General features: G+C 36.0%; 1 protein-coding gene across 10 annotated transcripts in view; it reads left to right on the top strand.

Moving 5' to 3' along the window:
* Sox5 (SRY (sex determining region Y)-box 5) overlaps nt 1–20,914 on the top strand; it is an 844,441-nt gene that overhangs the window by 649,146 nt on the left and 174,381 nt on the right. For 8 of the 10 annotated variants that reach the window (XM_005379086.1, XM_005379084.2, XM_013511607.1 and 5 more), the window contains 2 exons: nt 4,664–4,836; nt 9,936–10,004. In XM_005379086.1, the coding sequence (XP_005379143.1) occupies nt 4,664–4,836; nt 9,936–10,004 (242 nt within the window). Of the gene's footprint in view, nt 1–4,663; nt 4,837–7,666; nt 7,786–9,935; nt 10,005–20,914 lie in introns of those variants that run through there. The other 2 variants (XM_005379090.2, XM_005379093.2) reach the window with 1 other exon arrangement.

Genomic DNA, 20,914 nt, shown 5'->3' with positions numbered 1-20,914 from the left:
TCAAGCAAAATAGTAGCTGAAAGCAACAGTTCCATAAAAATTAAATGAACTAGAATCTATCCAAATTTAATACTAATAGTCTAAGAAACAGCAATGATAACCTTTATACAAAACCTAATAGTTAGTATTTTTTTAAAAAAAAGAATTAAATTTCTAATAATATTTGTAGACAGAAATATTACTTGTAAATCTAGCCCCAGAATTCCAGGGATGTTCTTCTTCCTTAGTTTACTGTATTTTGATCTTTACTTGGTGAGGACAGTAATTTTCAATGGTTTTCTTTGATTTTAATGATTTGATTTAAAGCTACATATCAAGCTATACATCATGTTCATTTGTTTTTTTTTTTAAATTTTTTAATTTTTAATTTTTAATTTTTTTGGTTTTTCTCCGGTACCGGGAACCGAACTCACGACCTTGCGCTTGCCAGGCAGGCGCTTTGCCGCTGAGCTAAATCCCCAGCCCCTATCATCATGTTCATTTGTAAACTGCAACAATATTGGGGAAATATCAGTTTCCTTATTTTTTTTATTTCACTGTGTTTGAAATCATCCTTAATTTAAATAATTCTGATAAGGACTATTCTTGTGCATAGAATTGTACAGTATCAACTAATCAAGGACTTTCATCCGTTATAATTTAACTAGCAAGTGGTTAACAGCTTCCAGGATATATAAGGCATTATTCTGAAGATGCTGACTATCCAGCAGTGACACAAATTATGATCCTACTATCACAGAGCTTATATTATACTTGGACATATAATAAATATATCAAAAAGAATATTAATATACTACTAGCTACTTTAAACACTTTAAAAATTGGTTGATGTGATTGAAAGTGAAACACTGTGGCTTCTATAATTTTAGTGTTCAAGGAGGGGTCTACTTAGCTGGCCTGTAGGTTACTACCTGGATGGATGAGTACATTTATTTATAAATTATTTCTTCCATTTAGCTTAAGCTTTTGCAGGCAGACATTCTTTTCTGTCTTATACAATACTTAAACATTCCCAGCAGTTAGAGTAGTGTGAGGCACATGAGAACTCATCTGTGAATTTGTGCTGAGTGAATGACAAAAGCCATCATTTGAAGTACAGTGTCAGTCATATGCGGTGGTGGTTGCATAAGATATTATATCACCTAGTGACACTGTAGGCACTTTAGTTTGTGTAAGTATACCCTCTGAAGTTCGCACAACAACACGAACACTTAACGACACATTTTTCAGAGTATACACCCATTCTTAAGAGCCATGTAATTGTAATTCTCAAGTAAATATGATTTTCCCCTCTCAGAAGAAATTTGGAATGTCTGGAGATATTTTTGGGTGATATAACTCAGCAGTGGGGTTCTAATTGCATTCAATATATAGAGACCCACAGATAGCACACAAGACAGCTCCTCACAAAAATAATGCCTGGTGCAGAAAGTCAGTAGTGCCTAAGCTGAGAAATCCTTATCTGGGTGAACAAATTTTCCACGAGAAAATAGTTGGCATGTAAAGGCCTCATAATGACAGCAGTTTTGCTTATTGGTATGGAGGAACTGAACCAAGCATTCCTGCGAAAGACAAAGCAGGAAAAGCTGATGACAAAGAAAAAGACAATGGCCACCTCATACAGGGCTTTGTAAGGGAAGAGATGGGCCTTATGTCATATGCAGCAGAAGGCTATGAGGGCTTTAAAGATACCCAGAGGTGTGACACAATTTGATTTACCTGTCTAAGCACGTGACACTCGGAATGTTTGCTTTGAGATTGGGTTTTTGTAGAATGGTTACAGAAGTGTGGTGTCATTCAAGTAGTCAAAGCGAGAGGATATAGTAGTCTGGATTTAGGGGCAGTAGTGCAAATGAAGATGCATCAGCTGAATGATACCATGTCTGAGGATTGACAGTGTTTCCAGTGAATTAAATATGGAAGATAAGGCAAGCAGAAGAGTAAGGGGAACACCTGAATTCTGGCTGAGCAATGCATAGATAATGATCTTACTGAGATGGGGTCATTGAAGTCTGTTTCCTTCCCTCAGCATCTCTGTCATATTATTTTGAAGAAAGTTCTCTCCTGCCCTGCTTCTGTGGAACCTACAGAACTATTAATGATTACCACGGCTTAGTTTTTAGGCAGAAGGGAGAAATCAAACAAGGTGTTTGTGTTTTTCTTTCCCTGTTGGGTAATTCTTCATTCTAGGCAGATTTGAAACAGTGGCATAGATTAAAATGTATAAGAACCCAGATAAATAACTGAAACACAAAAGTAAATTACTACGAAAAAAAAACATACAGCGAACTCACAACATAGCCTGAGGCAGATGGAACTGGTCTTACATACATGACTCCATAGTGCAATGCACTTGTATGATTCTCTAACCTGCACATGGTAATTTAGAAAAGAAGCATCAGCCTTATTCCTTCATCTTAGTTTGGTATTATTATAAAAATGGAGATTTCTTTTGCAAAAGCTTAAGTCCCTGGTTCAATTACCTTAAGTCAAAAGTAGAATTCTCATGCAATTCATGTAAGATAAAGCATTTCTCCATTTTTTAATGACATGACATTCCTAAATATGAATGTTTGAAAGGAGGTTTTATTTCTTCATGCTTTTCATTAACAATATTATGTGAATTGTTTTATGCCAGAGACACATTATTCGTCTTCACCTGTAGTAGATAATGAAGATATAAAATTTGATCATTTATAGTTGTTGCTTTCACAGCTACCATCCCTTACTTTGTGGGAGGAAAACACAAAGTGTTTGTGAAAATAAGATAATACAATATAATAATTAAGCACAAAAATAAAGACATATACTGAGACGATCCCCAATGCCTGGAACAATGGTGATCAGTGGAAATCAGGAAAAGAGCTACAGAAAGCAAAATACATGAGCTGGAACATGAAGAGTGAATATTTAGGGAGGGAATACCTGGACAAGGCACTTCAAAAGAGTAGTATTTGCACGGGATTGGTGTGTGGAGTAGTAATGTCAGACTTTCAGTATGGCTGAAATTTAGGGTACACAAGGAAGTAGGAAGGTTGGATGATATTTTGAGGGGCCTTACTTATTCTACTGTGTAAATTTTCATCTTATTCTAAAGCCAATGGTGGATAACTGGAGGCCTATGGACAGGAAATTGACATTACTAGCACCCCCTAGACACACAGGCTCACGAGGGGCAACATCTATTTACCTAAAGAGATTTTAGACCGTTTTTCCCACATGCCACTCAGAAATGATCTTCAAAAACTGAATATAGTACACAGAACAAATATTTAAGTTTGAGAACATAATAATTCTTGAAATAGTGAAATGGGGCAACCAAATTAATATCACATTATGATCAACTAAGATTATGCATGAATTTAAGATTTGGAGAAGTCCTGGTTCTCACCTAAAACAACTGATGTGCTCAAGATGTTTAAAATACATCAATAAATCTTAAGTCAGGTTAAAACATTTATTTAATACACCAGAAATGTGCTCTGCTCAACGAAACAGAAATGATATCACTTGTAATTGTTCTTTTAAAACTCACATGATAGACAAGACCCTTACAGTAAAAGTACTAGCAGTAGGAGAGCACATACTCTTTAATTACAGTTTTCACTTCAAACATTAGACACTAAACACCATTTTAATAATGAACTCATCACCTGTATGCCTGCCTAGAAGGGTCGATTATCTCAGTCACCCTTCCCACCCCACTGCATTTCTCTATACCAACTCATGATGAAAAGGCATGTGCTTTTTTAGGCAGTAGTAGCTGTAGTTAGTGCCGTATAATTTGCATGTGCCCATTAGGAAGGAGAGCAAAGTTTCTAAAATGTTTCTAAAGAACAAATATCCAAGAAATTTTGGTCAGTGTAAGGTAAGAACAATTACTTACACCATTTTTTTTTTTCTTGTTTAGAGCAATTGGTCAGTAAACTGGTGCTAATCTGGTGGGTGCTAGTGATTGAACCTGGAGCCTTGCCTATGCTAAGCACATTGTCTGTCACTGAGCTATACCCCTTGCCTCAAATTTTTCCCTTCTTAACATAGGCTTTCTTAGTTCTGAATCATTAAGATTCTGTTTTTATTTGCTTATTTGGAGATACTAGGGATTGAATCCAGGGCCCCATCCATATTAGGCAAGTACTCTGCTGCTGAGCTATATATCAGCCTTTTTTTTAGTTTGAGACAAGATCACTCTAAGATGCCTAGACTGACCTTGACTGGAAGTTCTCCTTCCTCAGCCTCCAAGCTGATGGTACTAATAATCTCCTAATAATCAAGAGCATTAATTTTTCATCTCTTTCTCTTGTTTCTCCAATTACGTGAAAAAGTAAAGGCTGAAAACTATGCATTAGACATTTTAAAATTTTCTACAGCACCCAGTATAGAGCATTAGAAATAACAGATGTTTAGCCAACACTTTTTGAACTTTTTATACATTACTGTCATTTTAAAAAAATCAGAATGTTCACTCATTCTAGTATTTTGTATACATAAATAGCCATCACTCATTTCTTAGTGGAAATCTAAGATAAGATAGGTATGTGTTTTTATGTATAAGGATTACACCTTATGTTTGGACTAGTTCCCTATCTGACAGACCCACTGTCACTGAAATGTCACTGTCTTCTCATTTTCCTTGTATGTTTTATTGCCGTGTCATTTTCAGGGACTCCCGAAAGCCTAGCTGAGAAAGAGAGGCAGCTCATGGGTATGATCAACCAGCTGACAAGTCTGCGGGAGCAGCTATTGGCTGCCCACGATGAGCAGAAGAAGCTGGCTGCATCTCAGATTGAGAAACAGCGGCAGCAAATGGAGCTGGCTAAGCAACAACAAGAGCAGGTGAGCAATAACCAGAGACGCGATCAGATTCTTCACCAAATTCTTCCACATGGTTTTGTCTGCTATTTGTAGATCACTGCCCTAGTCATTTGAAGATGCATAAGAGTTCCCAGTCCCAAGTACAATTAAGTACATGGAAAGACAAATAACAAAGCAAACGCAGATGCAAAAACATATCTTAAAGTTTATTAACGAGTTCAGAAGCATCGATGTATTGGTTGAATGTCCTAACTAAAACCTACAATCTGAAATTCCCGAAAATCCAGAGCTTTATCAGTGATAACGTAATGCCAGATGTGGGAAATTCTACATGTGACCTCACATAACAGGTAACAGGCAAAACACAGGTGAACTTAAAATACTCTGTGAAATTACTGTCATAGTATGTGTTTAAGAAATATGAGAAACAAATGAATTTTGGGTTTTGGTTTGGGCCGTTCACATTTTATTATGTGTGCCTGGGTACATCTTCCAAATTCCAATAGAATCTGAAATTCAAAATATTTCTGGTCCTAAACATTTCAGATGGAATGTATTCAACCAGTACGTATAATCAAGACAAATTTGGATAGGTTATGAAAGAAGTACTAAAAAATACCCATACAAGATAACATTTTCAGTCAGGAACATTTTGAAGCGTTTTCCTTAGAAAGGTAACATTTGAAGCCAGGCGTAGTAGGGCACGCCTGTAATCACAGCACTCAAGAGGCTGAGGCAGGAGGATCGATGCAAGTTCGAGGCCAGCCTGGGCTACAAAGTGAAGTCAAGACCAGCCTGAACTGCATAGTAAGACCCTGTCTCAAAAAGACAAAAAAAAAAAAAAACAAAACAGAAAAGAAAAGAAAAAAAAGAAAGATGACATTTGGGATATGTTTTGAAGAATAAGTAGGATTTGATAAATGAAGGGAATTTCTAATTAGAAGACATTCAATTCATTGAATCAGCTATTAAGTGTATTAAATAAAAAGAGTGACAATCTGAAGTATGTAAAATAATGACTGTGGACAAAGGGAAGTCAGGAGTAAACAGCTTATGTTTAGTAGAAATTTTAGAGTACATAAAAGGAAAAGGAGAATGACTGAGCCGTGGTGAGAAGAGGAATGAGAATGTCAATGCCAGAATGTCAATGCCAGGGGCTGGGGATTTAGCTCAGCAGCACAGTGACTGCCTCGAAAGTGCAAGGTCATGAGTTCCATTCCCAGTACCGGAAAAACAAACAAACAAACAAACAAAAAACCAGAAATAGGGAGGGTCGGGAGGACAGCTAACCTGAAGAAGGTGGTTTTATCTGCTGTCCCTTTGTCTAGCTGGAGGTGTGTGAGATGCACTTAGAATACCAGTCAACAGTTTGGCAGGGATGTCTCACTTGAACTTCTTAGACTATCTACAAAGAGATTATAGGTTCAGCTACTAGAGTAGATAAGACTCATTCATGTACTCAATAATTAGCAATCAGATGTTTTTTATGTGAAGGTACTGTGCTAAATCCTGAGGTTTTTTTTTCTCAATTAACCTGAAAGACAAAGCCCCTAAACTCTGGAGGAAAGAAAGAGTTAGTTAGCAAAGGAACAGATAAATTTGCCTAGTTGTATCATGTGGAGACAAGTAACCTGAAGCTAGGATAAGTACTGGTTGGTATGACAAAGCAGTGCTTCTTAGACTGAGGTAGTGGATAAATCTTTCTGAAGCTATGAAGCATTCACAGCTGGGCCCAGAGCATCTCACACAGAGGAATGGCAGTTTTGTAGGCCTCAGAGTGGTGACATCACATAAAACTAGAGGGAGGCTAAGGGTAGGTCCCTGGGAGACACTGGCATACAGGTGACAAAGAGGAAAATGAACATATCCAGAAACAGCTGGATACAGGAGGGCCAGGAAGGCCGTATCATAAGAGTGAAATGAACAAGAAAAAATGGAGATTTGGAGAAGCAGTAAGCTAAAGAAAATGTTATTTGAACATCAAATTGAAACTTCTAGTTTATAATTTAGATCCTCATTCTTAAAACTTTTAAGAGTAGAGTTTCTGTGGTCTTTTAGCAGTGGAAGTTAGACAGACAATGAAAATTCACAAATATGTAGCAAGAATTTAGAAGCAGTGTCCACCAACTGTTTCTTTAAAAATGAGCACTAAGGGAAAGATAGGATAGAGGATCCCATAAGGTCAGCTTAGGCACAAGGATGATGCCTGTTTTCCATGGGTAAGAACTTTACCCCATGTTCTGGGCACAATCTACTCTCTGTCCCATGTGGAGGGTGGCCGCTGTTCAAACAAGGGTGTTTGTATGTTTACACATGGCAGCAAAGCCCTCTAAACAGCTTCCAAAGTATAAACTAGCAGAGTTGAAAGAGGTGGAGAAATACTCAGATTACTTCTTCTGAATAGTTGGAAGTGCCTGCCCCGACCTTTTTTTTTCACTTTATTCATTGGTTCATTTCTGCTTGAAAGGTGATATTTTTGTTTTTAATAAAATGCCTCATCACCTTCTTTAAAGATTTATTTGTCCTTGTATTGGGTACGACCCATATTCTTCTTGCTTTAACCCTATGATAAAAGCATTCACAATGCGTGTCTATGGTGGTGTAAAAAATCCTGCTCTTTGCTTGTCCTTAACTTATACTGTGTTCAGTCACCTGACCGCTGGGGACTCCTAGGAGCCTCAGAATTGTAGCTCTTATGGGATATTTCTCTGTATAATTTCCTACCTACTATGGTAGATGGCAGGGCACATTTGTCCTGATAAACTTAAAGTAGTTACTAATAATGAGGAAATTTCTTTTCATATTCTGGCCAATCCCTGAGAGCCACCAGAGGATTCTAGAATGTTTTATTTTCTCAAGACCTCTGAAATTTTCCCTGGAACATTAGAAACCCTGAGGTCTTCTCAGAATTCCTCTCAGTGTTGGAGAGATGCCCTGGGATGCTGCCTCCAAAGCCTAGGAGGAGGTCAGGTTTGTAGAACCCACACCACTCCCCAAGTTACTCCCTACTGAACAGAGGTGGAAGACGCAGCTGCTGCTGTGGGGTTACAAATCTCGACATGAAGGGCTTTTGAGCTTTTCCTTAGGATTCAGGTGGGATTTCTCTCTCGTCACAACTCCTTTTCTGAGCCCCCTCACAACACTTGTTAGTCAGTGCAGGATATTCCTGGTCTGTGCACAACAGCCAGCCCATACGAACACAAATGGACCTACTCACCCATCAGCCTCCCGACCAGATTCTGAGCTCCTTTGCATATCCATCTACATACAAAGTCCTTTTTAGCCTCAGGGTGATACCAAGTTCTATTCTGTTATCGGGATGATGGCAGAGAATAAAATAGACTCAAAAATCTGTCATGTATTGAATTCCAGTTGAGAGAGCCAAGCACTGAGTAAACCAGTACGACAGCTTATGTTGATAAACGTAGTGAAAAATAAAGCAGGGATTTGTGGATGAAGGTGCTAGGTGGAGATACGCTCTTTTAGACTGGTTGCTTAAGGAAGACGCACTGAATAAGTAGAATTTGAATAGTCTTACAGGAGGCGAGGAAGCAAGACATGTGGCTAATGTATTCTAATTGGATGAGAAATCAAGGGCAGAGGCCAAGGTGAGAGTATCCTTGAGAGATAGGAGTGTTTTTGGTGAGTTCAGGAGACAATTAGGAGAGACGTGTGCAAGTACGGGGGGCCACTGGGGCAGGAAAGAGCAGAGAGATAACAAGAGGCCAGATCACATAGACTTGCAGGCATTAAATGGTCACTGGCTTGTACTTCCAGAGACCTCACTTGGTAATGGTTGTAATAGACTACAGGGAGCAAAGACTTAAGCAAGCTGAACAATTAGGAGACTGTTAAAATAATCCGGGCCATAGATTAAGTGGTTTAGTACAAGAGGAAATGTGGAGGGGTGTGAAGTGATCAGATTCTTGATTCACAAGTATAACTAGTAAAAGGAATAAAATGGAGGGGCTGGGGATTTAGCTCAGTGGCACAGCGCCTGCCTGGCAAGCTCAAGGTAGTCAGTTCAATTCCCGGTACTGGAGGAAAACGAAACAAAACAAACAAACAAACAAACAAACAAAAGGAATGAAACAGAAATTCAAATATTCATGTTGAAAGAAAGATTTAAAGGAAAAGAGCAATATCCCTTTATTTTTCTTAACCATCGTCTTTCATTTTTTCAGAAGAATGGAGGGTTTTCTTTCCTCCTACCGTGTTCCAATGGCAAAGTGAAAGTATTTAGATATCGTAATCGTACCAGTACCAAAAAAGGAAATTATCAATGTGAAACTTTGTAGACCCATCCCTATTATACAGCTTCTTTACTTTTATTCTTAATAATGCGTCTTTTTTTTTCCGGATGTTTAACTTTCTAATGCGGAAGTTAAGGAATGTTTTTATAATGGAAAGATACTGATAAGGATGTTGATGGGAATAAGATCTAACATTTATGGGAGCGTGATAAATTCCTTGAAGTAAGAAGCAGTAACCTTATGAGAAGGTTTTCTGACAGTATCACGTACTGAAGTGTTGAAAAATGTCTTCTAAGCTGTTTGTTCTTGTGTTCTTATCCAGTATTTATTCAGGATCTCTTTTATATCAGGCTCTGCAAATGGTGCACAAAACACGCGTACTTCCTACCCTCTCTGAATTGATGGACTTCTTAGGAAAGTGTTGTTAAAAATAAAGTTACAGCATGGGACACTGAATTAAGTAAATATAGTGGGTTTTATAAGTGCAAATGACGGCAAAGATTGTGGCATTCTCTGAGAGAGAAAACACTTAATATGCTCTTACGAAGGGTTAAATTTCTATTTTAGTTTTGGACTTGACTTTGAAGTACTTTCTATTACTAACTCTTTGGTCAGAACTCCTTCCACTTTATCCAACATCCTGTTGTGGAAAAGGTCTGAAGATGGTACAGCAGTGCCTTTTTAATATATCACCAGGGGCAGGGATTTTTTTTGAAACTCTACCATATCTTACTGGGACAGATCACTGTCATGGTGTCCTGATCAGCTTGATCAGTGTCAAATCAAACTTGGAGAAACAGAACACTGGTAATCCCCCACATGTGCTGAAATATACTTTCAAATTCTCCATGTGCAATTTCTCCACAGATTGCGAGACAACAGCAGCAGCTTCTGCAGCAACAACACAAAATCAATTTGCTTCAGCAACAGATCCAGGTCAGAAATTATAATTTTCATATATTTCCACTTAAAAATATGTTTTGTTTCTTATTCCTGTGTGACCTAAATCCAGGGTTGAAACTACCGTTAGACTAGTAGGGAGCATTTTATATGACCTAACTGAAATAATCTCCAAACTAAAAATTATTTTCAACCTATTTCATGACACACTACCTCTGGTGCCATGCAAATAGTAGAATAGTGATTCTGTGTCACAGGCCCTACTGTATCGAGGCATTTGTACCTAAGCAAACTGCCGGTAGCTTTCATATTATTTTGAGAAAAAAATTGCTGTAGAGAAATGTTTTATTTTCTCTATTTCCTATAAATTTTCTTGATGAAGCTAGTGCTAGAAACTGAAGCAGAAAGGTATGTCACATCTTCTATTAGAAGAAAAATGCCAGAGAGAACTTTTATTATTGTATGTTCATAAGCCCTGCCTGATCAACGTGAAGCACGGTGAAAGTAATGTTCAGCTGTGTCAGCTGGCATCCGTGGTATCGTGTGCAGAAACCAAGGTGAAAGTTCTACAACGTCCCTATTTTTGGTCAAGGGAAATTTGCGATGATAAAGCACATTAATAAAGAAGGAAGGACGAAGCTGTATGGGTAATAAAGAGAAAGTAAGTTGCCAGGGATGTACTGTTTTGCTCTGTTCCTGGCATGACCTTTGAGGGAGTTGTTTCCCTTTCTGAAACTCCTTGCTGAGAAGCACTTGTTTTGTAAGAGAGTCTCTGAAGATTAAATGACATCATGGAATGTAACAGTCAGCTTTTCTGTTGCTAGGATCAAATACCTGACACCCCCAGTTAAAGGAGAGGTTTAAATTGGTACACAGTGTCAAAGATTTCAGCCTGTGATCAGCTGGCTCCAAGGCCGGAACACCGTGATGGGAGGTGTGGGGAAGCAAAGCTACTCACTTCATGAAGACTAGGAAGCAGAGCAGGGGAGCAGTGCCAGAGGGGAGGGACACAGGAAGCAGTAGTACCCACGGCCACACCTCTCAGATCCACCCAGGCACCCTTAGTGCACAGCACGTAGTTTGCATGAATATCAAGTCATATGATTCACAGATCTGTGACTTGGACTTTATATAACGTCATCTGTAAGGAGGCATTAAATTTGTGTTGAATCTCTCCCATTTGGGTAGAAATTCATCTTTCTTGAAAGATGAATTTGTATCTTAAAAGTCTAACATTTTATTAATTGTAATGTCATGAAGAGGGCATGTCAAAATTTTTTTCAAGCATGTGTTAATAATGTTTTAACTGTTTTGCCAACAAAGTTTGTCCCATTTTATCTAATTGAATCAGGTATACTTAATTTCTTTACCATCATATAGACAAGTGTTTATTCTTTCTTGATCTCCCTGGAATTTTAGTGAGCTGGTGACAATTTAAGTGACACACTGGGGAATCCAATGTTCCAGATAGGAGTGGTTTGCCTTATAATAATGGGCAATATATTTTTCATACCCTACTATCTGTTCCTATCTGGAGTTAGTTAAGGAATTCTGTGGTTTAAAACTGTGCATTGGATTTCACATTGTTTAATCAGAACACATCAACTTTGCATATAGTTTCAGTCAATGGCACCAGGTTATCTGCATTTAAAATGTTTCTAATAAGTGAAACAGAAGTTATTGAAATTGTTTCAATTTCTCACTATAACATATGATTCCATAATTGGTAATATGGTAAGTCATGTATTTTCATGGCCAATTTGATGAGGGGACCAAGAGTTTAAAATTTTTATAATTTCCATGAATCAGGGAAAGGCCCTTTGTTAAAAAGAATTGCAAAAATGTTTCTAAATTCATGTTACAAATATGTAAAATGCTCAAAAAAATCATACTTTTTGACCAATTAAATTAGCCAATATTTTCAATGTTCTTTTGGGAAATTAGCCCACAATTATGACCACTACATTTACAATGTGATTTTAAGCCCTATCATAGTGACAAAATATTGAAATGAATAGTTTTCTTGCTCTATAGCATAGCACTGTAATCTATAAGTCATAACATTTTCAATGAAAAGCACATTAAGTATTATCTATCCTAGAAATGGTGCAACTAGAAAAACTGCCTTCTAGACAGCTGGGTCCAAGGTTAGTGACTTATCCAGAGCACCAAATTAGTGTCACTGTAGAATTAGGGTCAGAAGAAAAGATTTCTAACTGTTAATAGAATTTTTTTGAGTATAAGAGTGTTAAAAGCATAGAGTTTACACTTGATCAAAATTATGTGCTTTTTTCTACCTCCACTAGTTCAGAAGTCCCTAATGGAAATAATATCACACTGGAAGTAATTTTGGGGAAATAAGTATTAAGAGATCTTGGGCTAGCATTTATACATATTTGTCCTTTTTCTAGGGATACTTTAAATAAATGAAGCTGGTGGAGTCACAAACCCATTAAGCTGTGATATTTTTATTTTTTGAAAAAAATCCAGAAAGTAAGGAATGATTCAGGTGACAAATCATAAGAATGGAGCAAGAGTGAAATTCTGAAAGGAATTAATTTCCTCAATGTGTAGGATACTAACTAAATAAATGCAGAGTTCTAAAATATATTTCATAGGGTGTTAATTTGGAGCAGTCTTACCAATACTTTGTATTTCTGAAAATCATACTGTATTTAAATGATTAATTTTCTGGGAAATTGTTCCAACAATTATGGGAAGCAGTGATACATTGGCATGTATCAAAACAAAATTAAAAAGATAGAATAAACGCATTTCACCTGTATACAAGTCCTTACCATCTTTCTTTTAGGGTGCTTTCAATCCCCTTTCCACTTTTATTCACTTCCTCCTTTTCCTTTGAAGCATCTGACCATGAAAAAAAGGAGTAAATATTTAGTCTGCTGTTTTACGTAGATCAAATTTTAGAAAAGAATTATCACAATTTTCAAGAAAAATGCATGTACAATCAAATACATAAAAATCTGCCACAGGTTAAATTTGCTATTTGAAAATATTTATGTAGTATTTTGATCTCTTTCTTCTAAGTTCTGTCTTAGTCTTAATACTTTTTGAAAACATGCCTTTTTTTGGTACTGGGAATTGAACTGAGGACCTTGCGCTTGCCAGGCAGGCGCTTGTGCCGCTGAGCTGTACCCCCGGCGCTACCTTGTGAAAATAAGCACACCAACTCTCATTCATCATGATTGCTTCTTGTACAGATCTGTGCCATTTTTGCTATTCTCAAATTATAAATAAGTTTGTACATTTGTCTCTATATACAAACATTTGTGTCTTTTAATAAACCTTCTAGATTCTATATTGATGAAACAGTTAACTGTACTGTTTTATAGTCCACAATTTTTGTAGTCCTTTGTATTTCGACTGAAATACAAAGGATATTAACTTGTTCCAACTACTAGTGAAGGCATGCAGTACATTACATGAGACAGATCTGTGGAATGGATTAGATTTATTCATTAAGAGTTGGAGTAAGACAGTTTGCACATTGATGGATATGTTAGATGATAAGGAAGATATTTCTAGCCTCTTCCTCATTTTTTAATTCAAATCCATCAAAGGAGGAAAGTAATTTAGACATCTTCATTTCATTTGAAATATATCATTTGATTAAAAAATTTTAAATAGGTTTGCACGTTTGTCTATACACACAAACATTCACATGGTCTAATGAATCAGGTTATTTAAAAGTTCTCTTGGTTATTTCTGTCTTTTCAACCCTTGATGAATAAAATGATAGGTTTTATTTCAGTTATTTATGCAGAAATAATTCAGAGAAAAATGCCATAAGAATTTGCAAGTGAACCAGTTGCATTTAATTGCTTAGGATCAATTCTTTTTATTTCATTAAAAAAGCAACCTTAGCTCTAACATTGCATTATTGTAATTAGATTGAAGATTCAATGTACAATTCTTTCTTTTAAAAACTTTCTAGGGTTACCATGTTCTGTGGGACTTATTCATATACTTCATTAAAATTAAAACAAGAATTCATGTTCATAAACTGGCATTATAAATCAGTTTGCTGGGCAAGTAAAATGTCATAATACTAGAAGCATGCATCTCCCCCCAAAGCAAGTCAATTTCTTTGTGTGACTATTTTTAATATTCAAATTTATTTTTGTTTACTAACCTCAAAATATAGAACATTTAACTTCATTTTTCTTTACAATTTTAATGCATATTATATATTAGGTGAGTTGGATGAAATCTGTAAATATTTCAGAAAAAATATCTTCCTTTTTATGAAGAAAACCTACCACCCTTACTGTTCAGAATACTCTGTTGTACCTTTTAGTTAATTTCTTCTTACATTAAATCAGACTTTTTCTAACATTGACGGTTAAATGGTTTATGTTTCAAATATTGAACCAAGGCTAGCGGTTCATCTTGACCTGATTTTCTGTTATGAAAACCTTTCAAGGCAAGGAAATAAGTGACCTCTACTCAACTTCCATTATGACAATAACTCGAGTATTACTGGGGACTCACGCTCCTTTTATTCTTGAAGCTTCTTATTAGGTAGAGCATCTCTAGCTTTGGCATGTATGTGAGAACCATGTCCCAGTTATAAATTTCTTACCCTTTCGGTAGTACTTATGAGAATTTAAGGTTCTTGTCAGAAAATAATAAGGTTAACCCAACAGTGGATTTTAGTGTGTACTCTATTTATGTATTTTAAGAGTAAACTTAAAAATATGGTAGTTCCTTTTAACTGTATATTTGTCACGATTCCCATATGAGATCAGTGCTTGAACTTTCAAAAGAAATTTTCAAAAATTTACTGCATTTCCCCTTCTGATAAACTTTTTGCCTTATTGTTCATTGTGTTCTCCTGAAGGAAAAGAATTGATAGCTCATAACCCTTTCTTACTGTTTCTCATAAGGTAAGCATTACTAAGGATTAGTCAGAGTCCTGGGTCACTGATTCTGTCCGGAGCTAAGTACAGAGTGAAGGAAATATTCCTGTTCCCTTGTATTCCTAGTTGGGCAGTGTGCATTCCATATAGCATACTCTAGGAAGGAATTTGATTCTTTAGGTAGTATGACAATCTATTTAGCTCTATGAAATACATTTTCTATAGCAAAAAATAGTCTTTTTCAAACCAAAGTTGAGAGCCATGTCCTGGAACTAGATATACTGATGCCAATCTTTGCGTCTGGGAAATTGTTAACTCTAAGTTTCATTGTTTTCATCTGTAAATGGAAATTATACTTCATTTATGCTCAGTACTGGACAAACTAAGTGGCATCATACTTGGTTTATGTAGTGGGTATAAAATGCTGAAAGTTTGTACCTGAGTCATTAGAAAAAAAGTTTCCGTTTCTGTACTTCTAGTGATGAACAATTTCATGAATAATTTCTAACGAGATATAATTCCTAAGAAAATATACATTCATATAAAATCTACATGATAGTAGTCACCAAAAACTGTTTTTATTGCTCCAAATTTATATGTTTTTTAAAAAACAAAGGGTATTAGAAAGGCTTTCTTGAGACATGTCTTTTAGTTTTACATTTGTAAAATGAAACCAAGTAAGCTTAGAAGAGTTTCCCAGAGTTTCATAGTTGTTACTTGTGTAACAATGGCTGAGTTCTAAGTGTCTTGATTTTTGGCTCCCTCATTTTTATTTCAGTAATATTGTACCATGTAAGGCTTCATGGCTTAAGTTTTGAAATGAGTTTTCTTTCCTCGGGAACTTATTTCTGCAAAGTTAAAAAAAAAAAACTTATATACAATTGAATGATTAAGTTGCAATCATAGGCTCAACCAATTTGTGATAAAGCTTTCATTTTATTGGAGCCAAAGTTCTCTGAGCTCATTAGAGTTTTGGTAATTCTAGATCAATTATTATGCAGAAAGAAATTCATTGAAATATTATATTGAAAATATAATGACGTTAAAGGTGAAATAATAGTACCTGCCTGCCCTGCTGATTTATGATTTCTTTCTCTGAGTGTGGTAAGTTGGAAGCATTTTACCCCCCTGAACACGACCCCACACATATACATGAGCACAAAGAGATTGCAAGGTAACCTTGTCTCTTTGGAAGACTAGAAATGCCAAGAATAAACACCATGCAATTAAGGTAGCATTCAGCCCGAGAAGGAAATGCGTTAACACCTTGAGCTCTGGCTAATGTTTTGCTGTATGAAATAAAATATAGCACAACTGGACATTTTTGTGGCATTCAAATAGATTATAAGAAGAAAAATATGGAGATACAAAGCAGTAGTTTCAAGGAGAGCTTTTCCTTCAGTCTTTTACTTTCTGGAAACAGATCTTCCCTTTCAGAAGACAAGTGGCCTGTCCTGAAAGAACAGTGAACTGCATCTGAATGACTGCATCTCAGTCCTTTTCCTGAGGAGAGTCACTTTGAAATCCCTGTTTCATTTATTTCTTATTTACTTCTTTATTTGGGGGGCTTGAACCCAGGCACCTGATGTATGCTAGACAAGTGCTCCACTACTGAGCTACATTCATCCTAGCCCCCTTTATTTTATTTTATGTTGAAATAGAGTCTCTCTCCTCAGGTTGGCCAGACAGGCTTTGCACTTGTGATCCTCCTTCCTCAGCTTCCTGAGTGGCTGGGATTACAGGCCTGAGTGACCCACCTTGCTCTTTTTTATCATTTTAATAGATCTCCTGGGGATTACCTAATGATGGAATTCCATTCATTCATATTATTTCTTTGCCTAGTCAAACCTTTTCTGAATAAACAGATATAAATACATCGATACTCATGAATATTTTCATTTTTATTGGTATAACATACACTACATGAGTAAAAGAGTTTAAGAAAGTAATGAAACTGAATTTCCAATCCCAATCTTTCACCGCACTACATCAGTTTACTCAGAAGGAATCACTTTCAAATACTTAAACTTATATTTTATAATTAGCTTTCTAGCATTTATTTCTATATAAAATGTATGATTACCCCACTATCTCTGACTTACCAATTTTAAATATCATAACGTGAAAATAAGATTTATTTAGATTACTTATTGTCCCTCTAATAATCTCTCCCCATTGCATTCCCTAATCTCATTTTATAGTTATGTCATTTAAGTTCTTTTAGTGGGTACTTGTAAGCTTTGGTTACTTACCTATCATCCTTTCTTGTCTAATCAAGTTTAAATAGTTTCTCTGGACACTGACTTTGTCAGATTAAGATGGTGTCTTTCTTCACTTATTTTCAGTTGTCCATTTCTGTTCAGACATACACACACACAAACACACACTCACACACACACACACACACACTTTACCTGTTGGTTAATTCTGAAAGTTGAAAATCAATACATGGTATTTATATTTCAGTATAAATATCAATATTTCTGTTTATTTTCTAGAGACTCCAGTAGGGTTGGCATTCTCTATTTCCCTCCTGTGTAGTTTTATGATTTAGTAGATCTCTGACTGCCTTTTCTATGATTTTTCTCTTACGCTTTTTCTCCAATGTTATTGGCCTCATTGTCTGTTTAAATTTCTCCAAACTCTTAAGACTAGATCAAATCACTAGAATCCTCTTTTCCTTAATATCAGTTTTGTAGCCCTTTGACTTCTCGTTCTTTGATGAATTTATCAAACAACAATAGTTGATATGTATATAGAATTATAACTACTTTATTTTATGGCTTTAATTTTTGAACTTTAAACATCATCAGTTAAGACCTTAGGTGAAATAAAATCCATATTGCTCTTCAGTTGATGATTGTATTGAATTGATGCTGATGGAAGTATTTGGAAGTTGTAATTCTGTCTCTGTAATTTATCCTGATTCTGGCTCCTTTCTGAAAAGATACAAAACACATTAATGGGAGAAATTTTCTTGCATTTTTATGTGAAATTATAAATTGGGAATTGCTTCCCTTTCCTGATAATTCACCTCTGGGCCATTTCTGTGTTTTTTTGTTCTTCAATGTGTAGTATGATTCCTGAAGTGAATACTGGTTTCATGTAATCCACTTCAATAGTTGTGTAGACTTTATTTAGTGTAGCTATGCTCCAGAGATGAGAGGCCTGCCTATAAACTGAAATTACAGAGCCATAGAACTAGCACTGGGAACATTTTCTACAATTCTGCCATGTGTCTGGAGCAGCTGCTTTTTCACAAGTAGCAAATATGGCCATGCTGGAATCACTGAGACGGGCCTACAAGGCAAGCTAGTAGCAGTTTTCCCATGACTTTTCAACCTTTTCCCAAGCAAATTACCTGTGGACAAAGTTGAACACTTTCTCACTGAGGCTTTTCAGTGCGTATCCTATCAGTTAACAAAGTAGGGATCATCAGTACTGAGATAAGGCCCTGGGAACATAATTATCAAGTAGTGGGAAACAAAACAGGACAAACCATATAAACAACAACAGAAAGATTTGGAGAATTTAGGACAGAAGTCAGTGTTGGCCTAAAATGAACTACTGCTTATTTCACCTTAATTTGCACATTAATGTGGTAAAATAAATGCTATAGCTGAGAATACTCACAAAATTATTATTAAGAATTTCTATTTCCTGGTTTTTTAAAGAAAGAGTTAACAAGTAGATAGACAATTAAATGCCAATGACATTAACGAAATGTTAGTGTAAAATTAGTTATTGTGTTAGGGGCGCAATTATATCACAGTTCAAGACACATGTTCTAGGCACTCCTGACAATGGCAAATTTGCATCGGTTCCCCAGAGAGAGTACTAACTTCTGCTGTTTTACTGGTAAACTTTTATGTTATCTGTAAGTAGTAAGAAACTAAATTATATTTTTGTCTGTACATATGTGTGCATGCTTGTGTATTTTGTTGTGTTCTTTCTTTAGAAAAGAAAGGCAAGCAGGTGATCCAAATGAATAACGAAAGATAAAGGATGCAGAATTAAGGATAACCTGATGACATTAGAGTTGTTCTTAGTTTTCCCTTGTGGAAGAAGCAAAATAAAAGGTGATTCTTCTATTGTAAATATTCTAGAAGTAGTAAATTCTGTCTTATTTATACTTGAGTTCACAGCAGCATTTGATAAAACTGTTCACTTCTACTTTCTTGTAATACTCTTCAGATGACCACCAAAAAAAAAAAAGAATATCAACCAAAGGCAAAACATTTTGCTTCTGTTTCAAACTTTCTATGCCCATTCTCAGTGTCATTTTATAAATTCTCTTCTCATCCATAAAAAGCTGAATTACTGTAATGCTCTATCATTTGATGTCTTTACCTACACTTACTTCTAAAATGGTCTCTTTTAGTCTAATGGCATTAGATACCATTCTGAAGGTAATACTTCAACATTTGTCTCCCTAGCTAATTTATATCTCTCTTCTAAACTTCAGAGTGAAATATCTAGATGCCTACCCAGACTATTTAAAGGGATACCTAAAGGGCACCTTCAGTTTTCCACTTCTAAAACATATCCATTAATTAATATTCTCAAATTCATTCTTTCCTAATTTATTCACCTCTGAATCAAATAGCATTTACCATTTGCTGTGGCCCCAAACCTAGGAGCCTGCCTTGAATCCTTTATCTCACACCTCACAACTAAATAGTCATGAGTTTTATCTTGAAAATCTATCAACTTATCAGATTTTCTACTCACATTCTAGAAGTCACTATCACCTTCTCATGTAAACTACTGAAGTAACCTCCTAGGCGTTTATCACCCTACTTCTTCCCTTGAACCTGAAAATAGATATTTCAAATAGCTGCTATAGCAATCTTTTAAATCTAATTGCTTTATAAGCATGCTCAAAATCGTGTCACTTAATATAAATTCATAGTTCTTATCCTCACCTCTAGGGTTCTGTTTGATCAAGTCACTGCTGCTGTTTTGTCTTCCGGAAACCTGAGAAGATGTTCTAGCATCAGCCTTTTATATTTGCCGTTCTCATGGGCTGGAATGTTCGTTTGTCAATCCATCCTGTAACTCAAGCTTTTTACTCAAATCTCTTGAAATACCTTCTCTTCTTGGACCTGCCTCTAACAACCCAACTCAAGCAGTCTGTAACTTCTTGTTCTACCTCTTTTGCATAGTTCTTCTTACCAAGTAAAAAAGTATATTTACCTATGGTTTTTTTTTTTTTTTTTCTCTATCCTCACTACCACAACACATACATGATGGTAATTTCTCTGGAGTAAAAGATTTTTACACATGACTTGCAATTACTGTCCTACTCATTACTGTAAACAATACACACACACACACACACACACACACACACTAGTTCCTACCTGACATCTCATAACTTAAAAGTACTTACTGAATGAATTAGTTCAAAAAAATAGAGTAGGACATATTACTCATAATGAACCCATACAAGTCAGTAATTCTGTATTCCTTTAGAGACTTAAATGATAAAGATATCTGATAGATGTCAAAAAATTAATAACCAACACTTTTAGTGCCTAATATGATTTATAAGCCAATCAAGACCATATGCATCAAGATGTACCAGTCTCCTATCAGAAAGACCAGTAGGTCCCATAGCAATTTCCCCCTTATTCTATTTTACAAATTTTTCGATTAATAATGTTAGTCCAGATTTCCAGATCATGAAAGAGTTGTGTGTACACTTTACACCACCTTTTCCTTATCCTTCTGTGTCAATAAAATTTCAACTTGGCATTCTAAGTATGAAAAGTATCAGTAGGATCACTTAAGAAGTGCTTGATACTTTCATACATCATCTCTCATGATCATTACAAGGATACAGGAAGCTATGATGTTTTCTCCACTTCATAGACAGTAGGACCAAGGACTGTATTGTGTGTATGATTCGGAGACCCTGGCAGTTGCATACTTTGAGCTGAAAAGATATCTTCTCTCTCTTCATCCCTTCCTCCTTCTCTCCCTCCCTCACTCTCTCTCCAAGTGTAGTGCCAGCGATTTAATTTGATAACCTCTAGAAAAAAAGACTTATCAAACTGGGTTGAA

This window comes from Chinchilla lanigera, unplaced genomic scaffold, assembly GCF_000276665.1.
Source record: "Chinchilla lanigera isolate Chin_1 unplaced genomic scaffold, ChiLan1.0 scaffold00012, whole genome shotgun sequence".
In the NCBI taxonomy this organism is placed as follows: domain Eukaryota; kingdom Metazoa; phylum Chordata; class Mammalia; order Rodentia; family Chinchillidae; genus Chinchilla; species Chinchilla lanigera.
The sequence above is the reverse complement of the archived record's forward strand: the minus strand, read 5'-3'. Positions and strand labels throughout refer to the sequence as shown.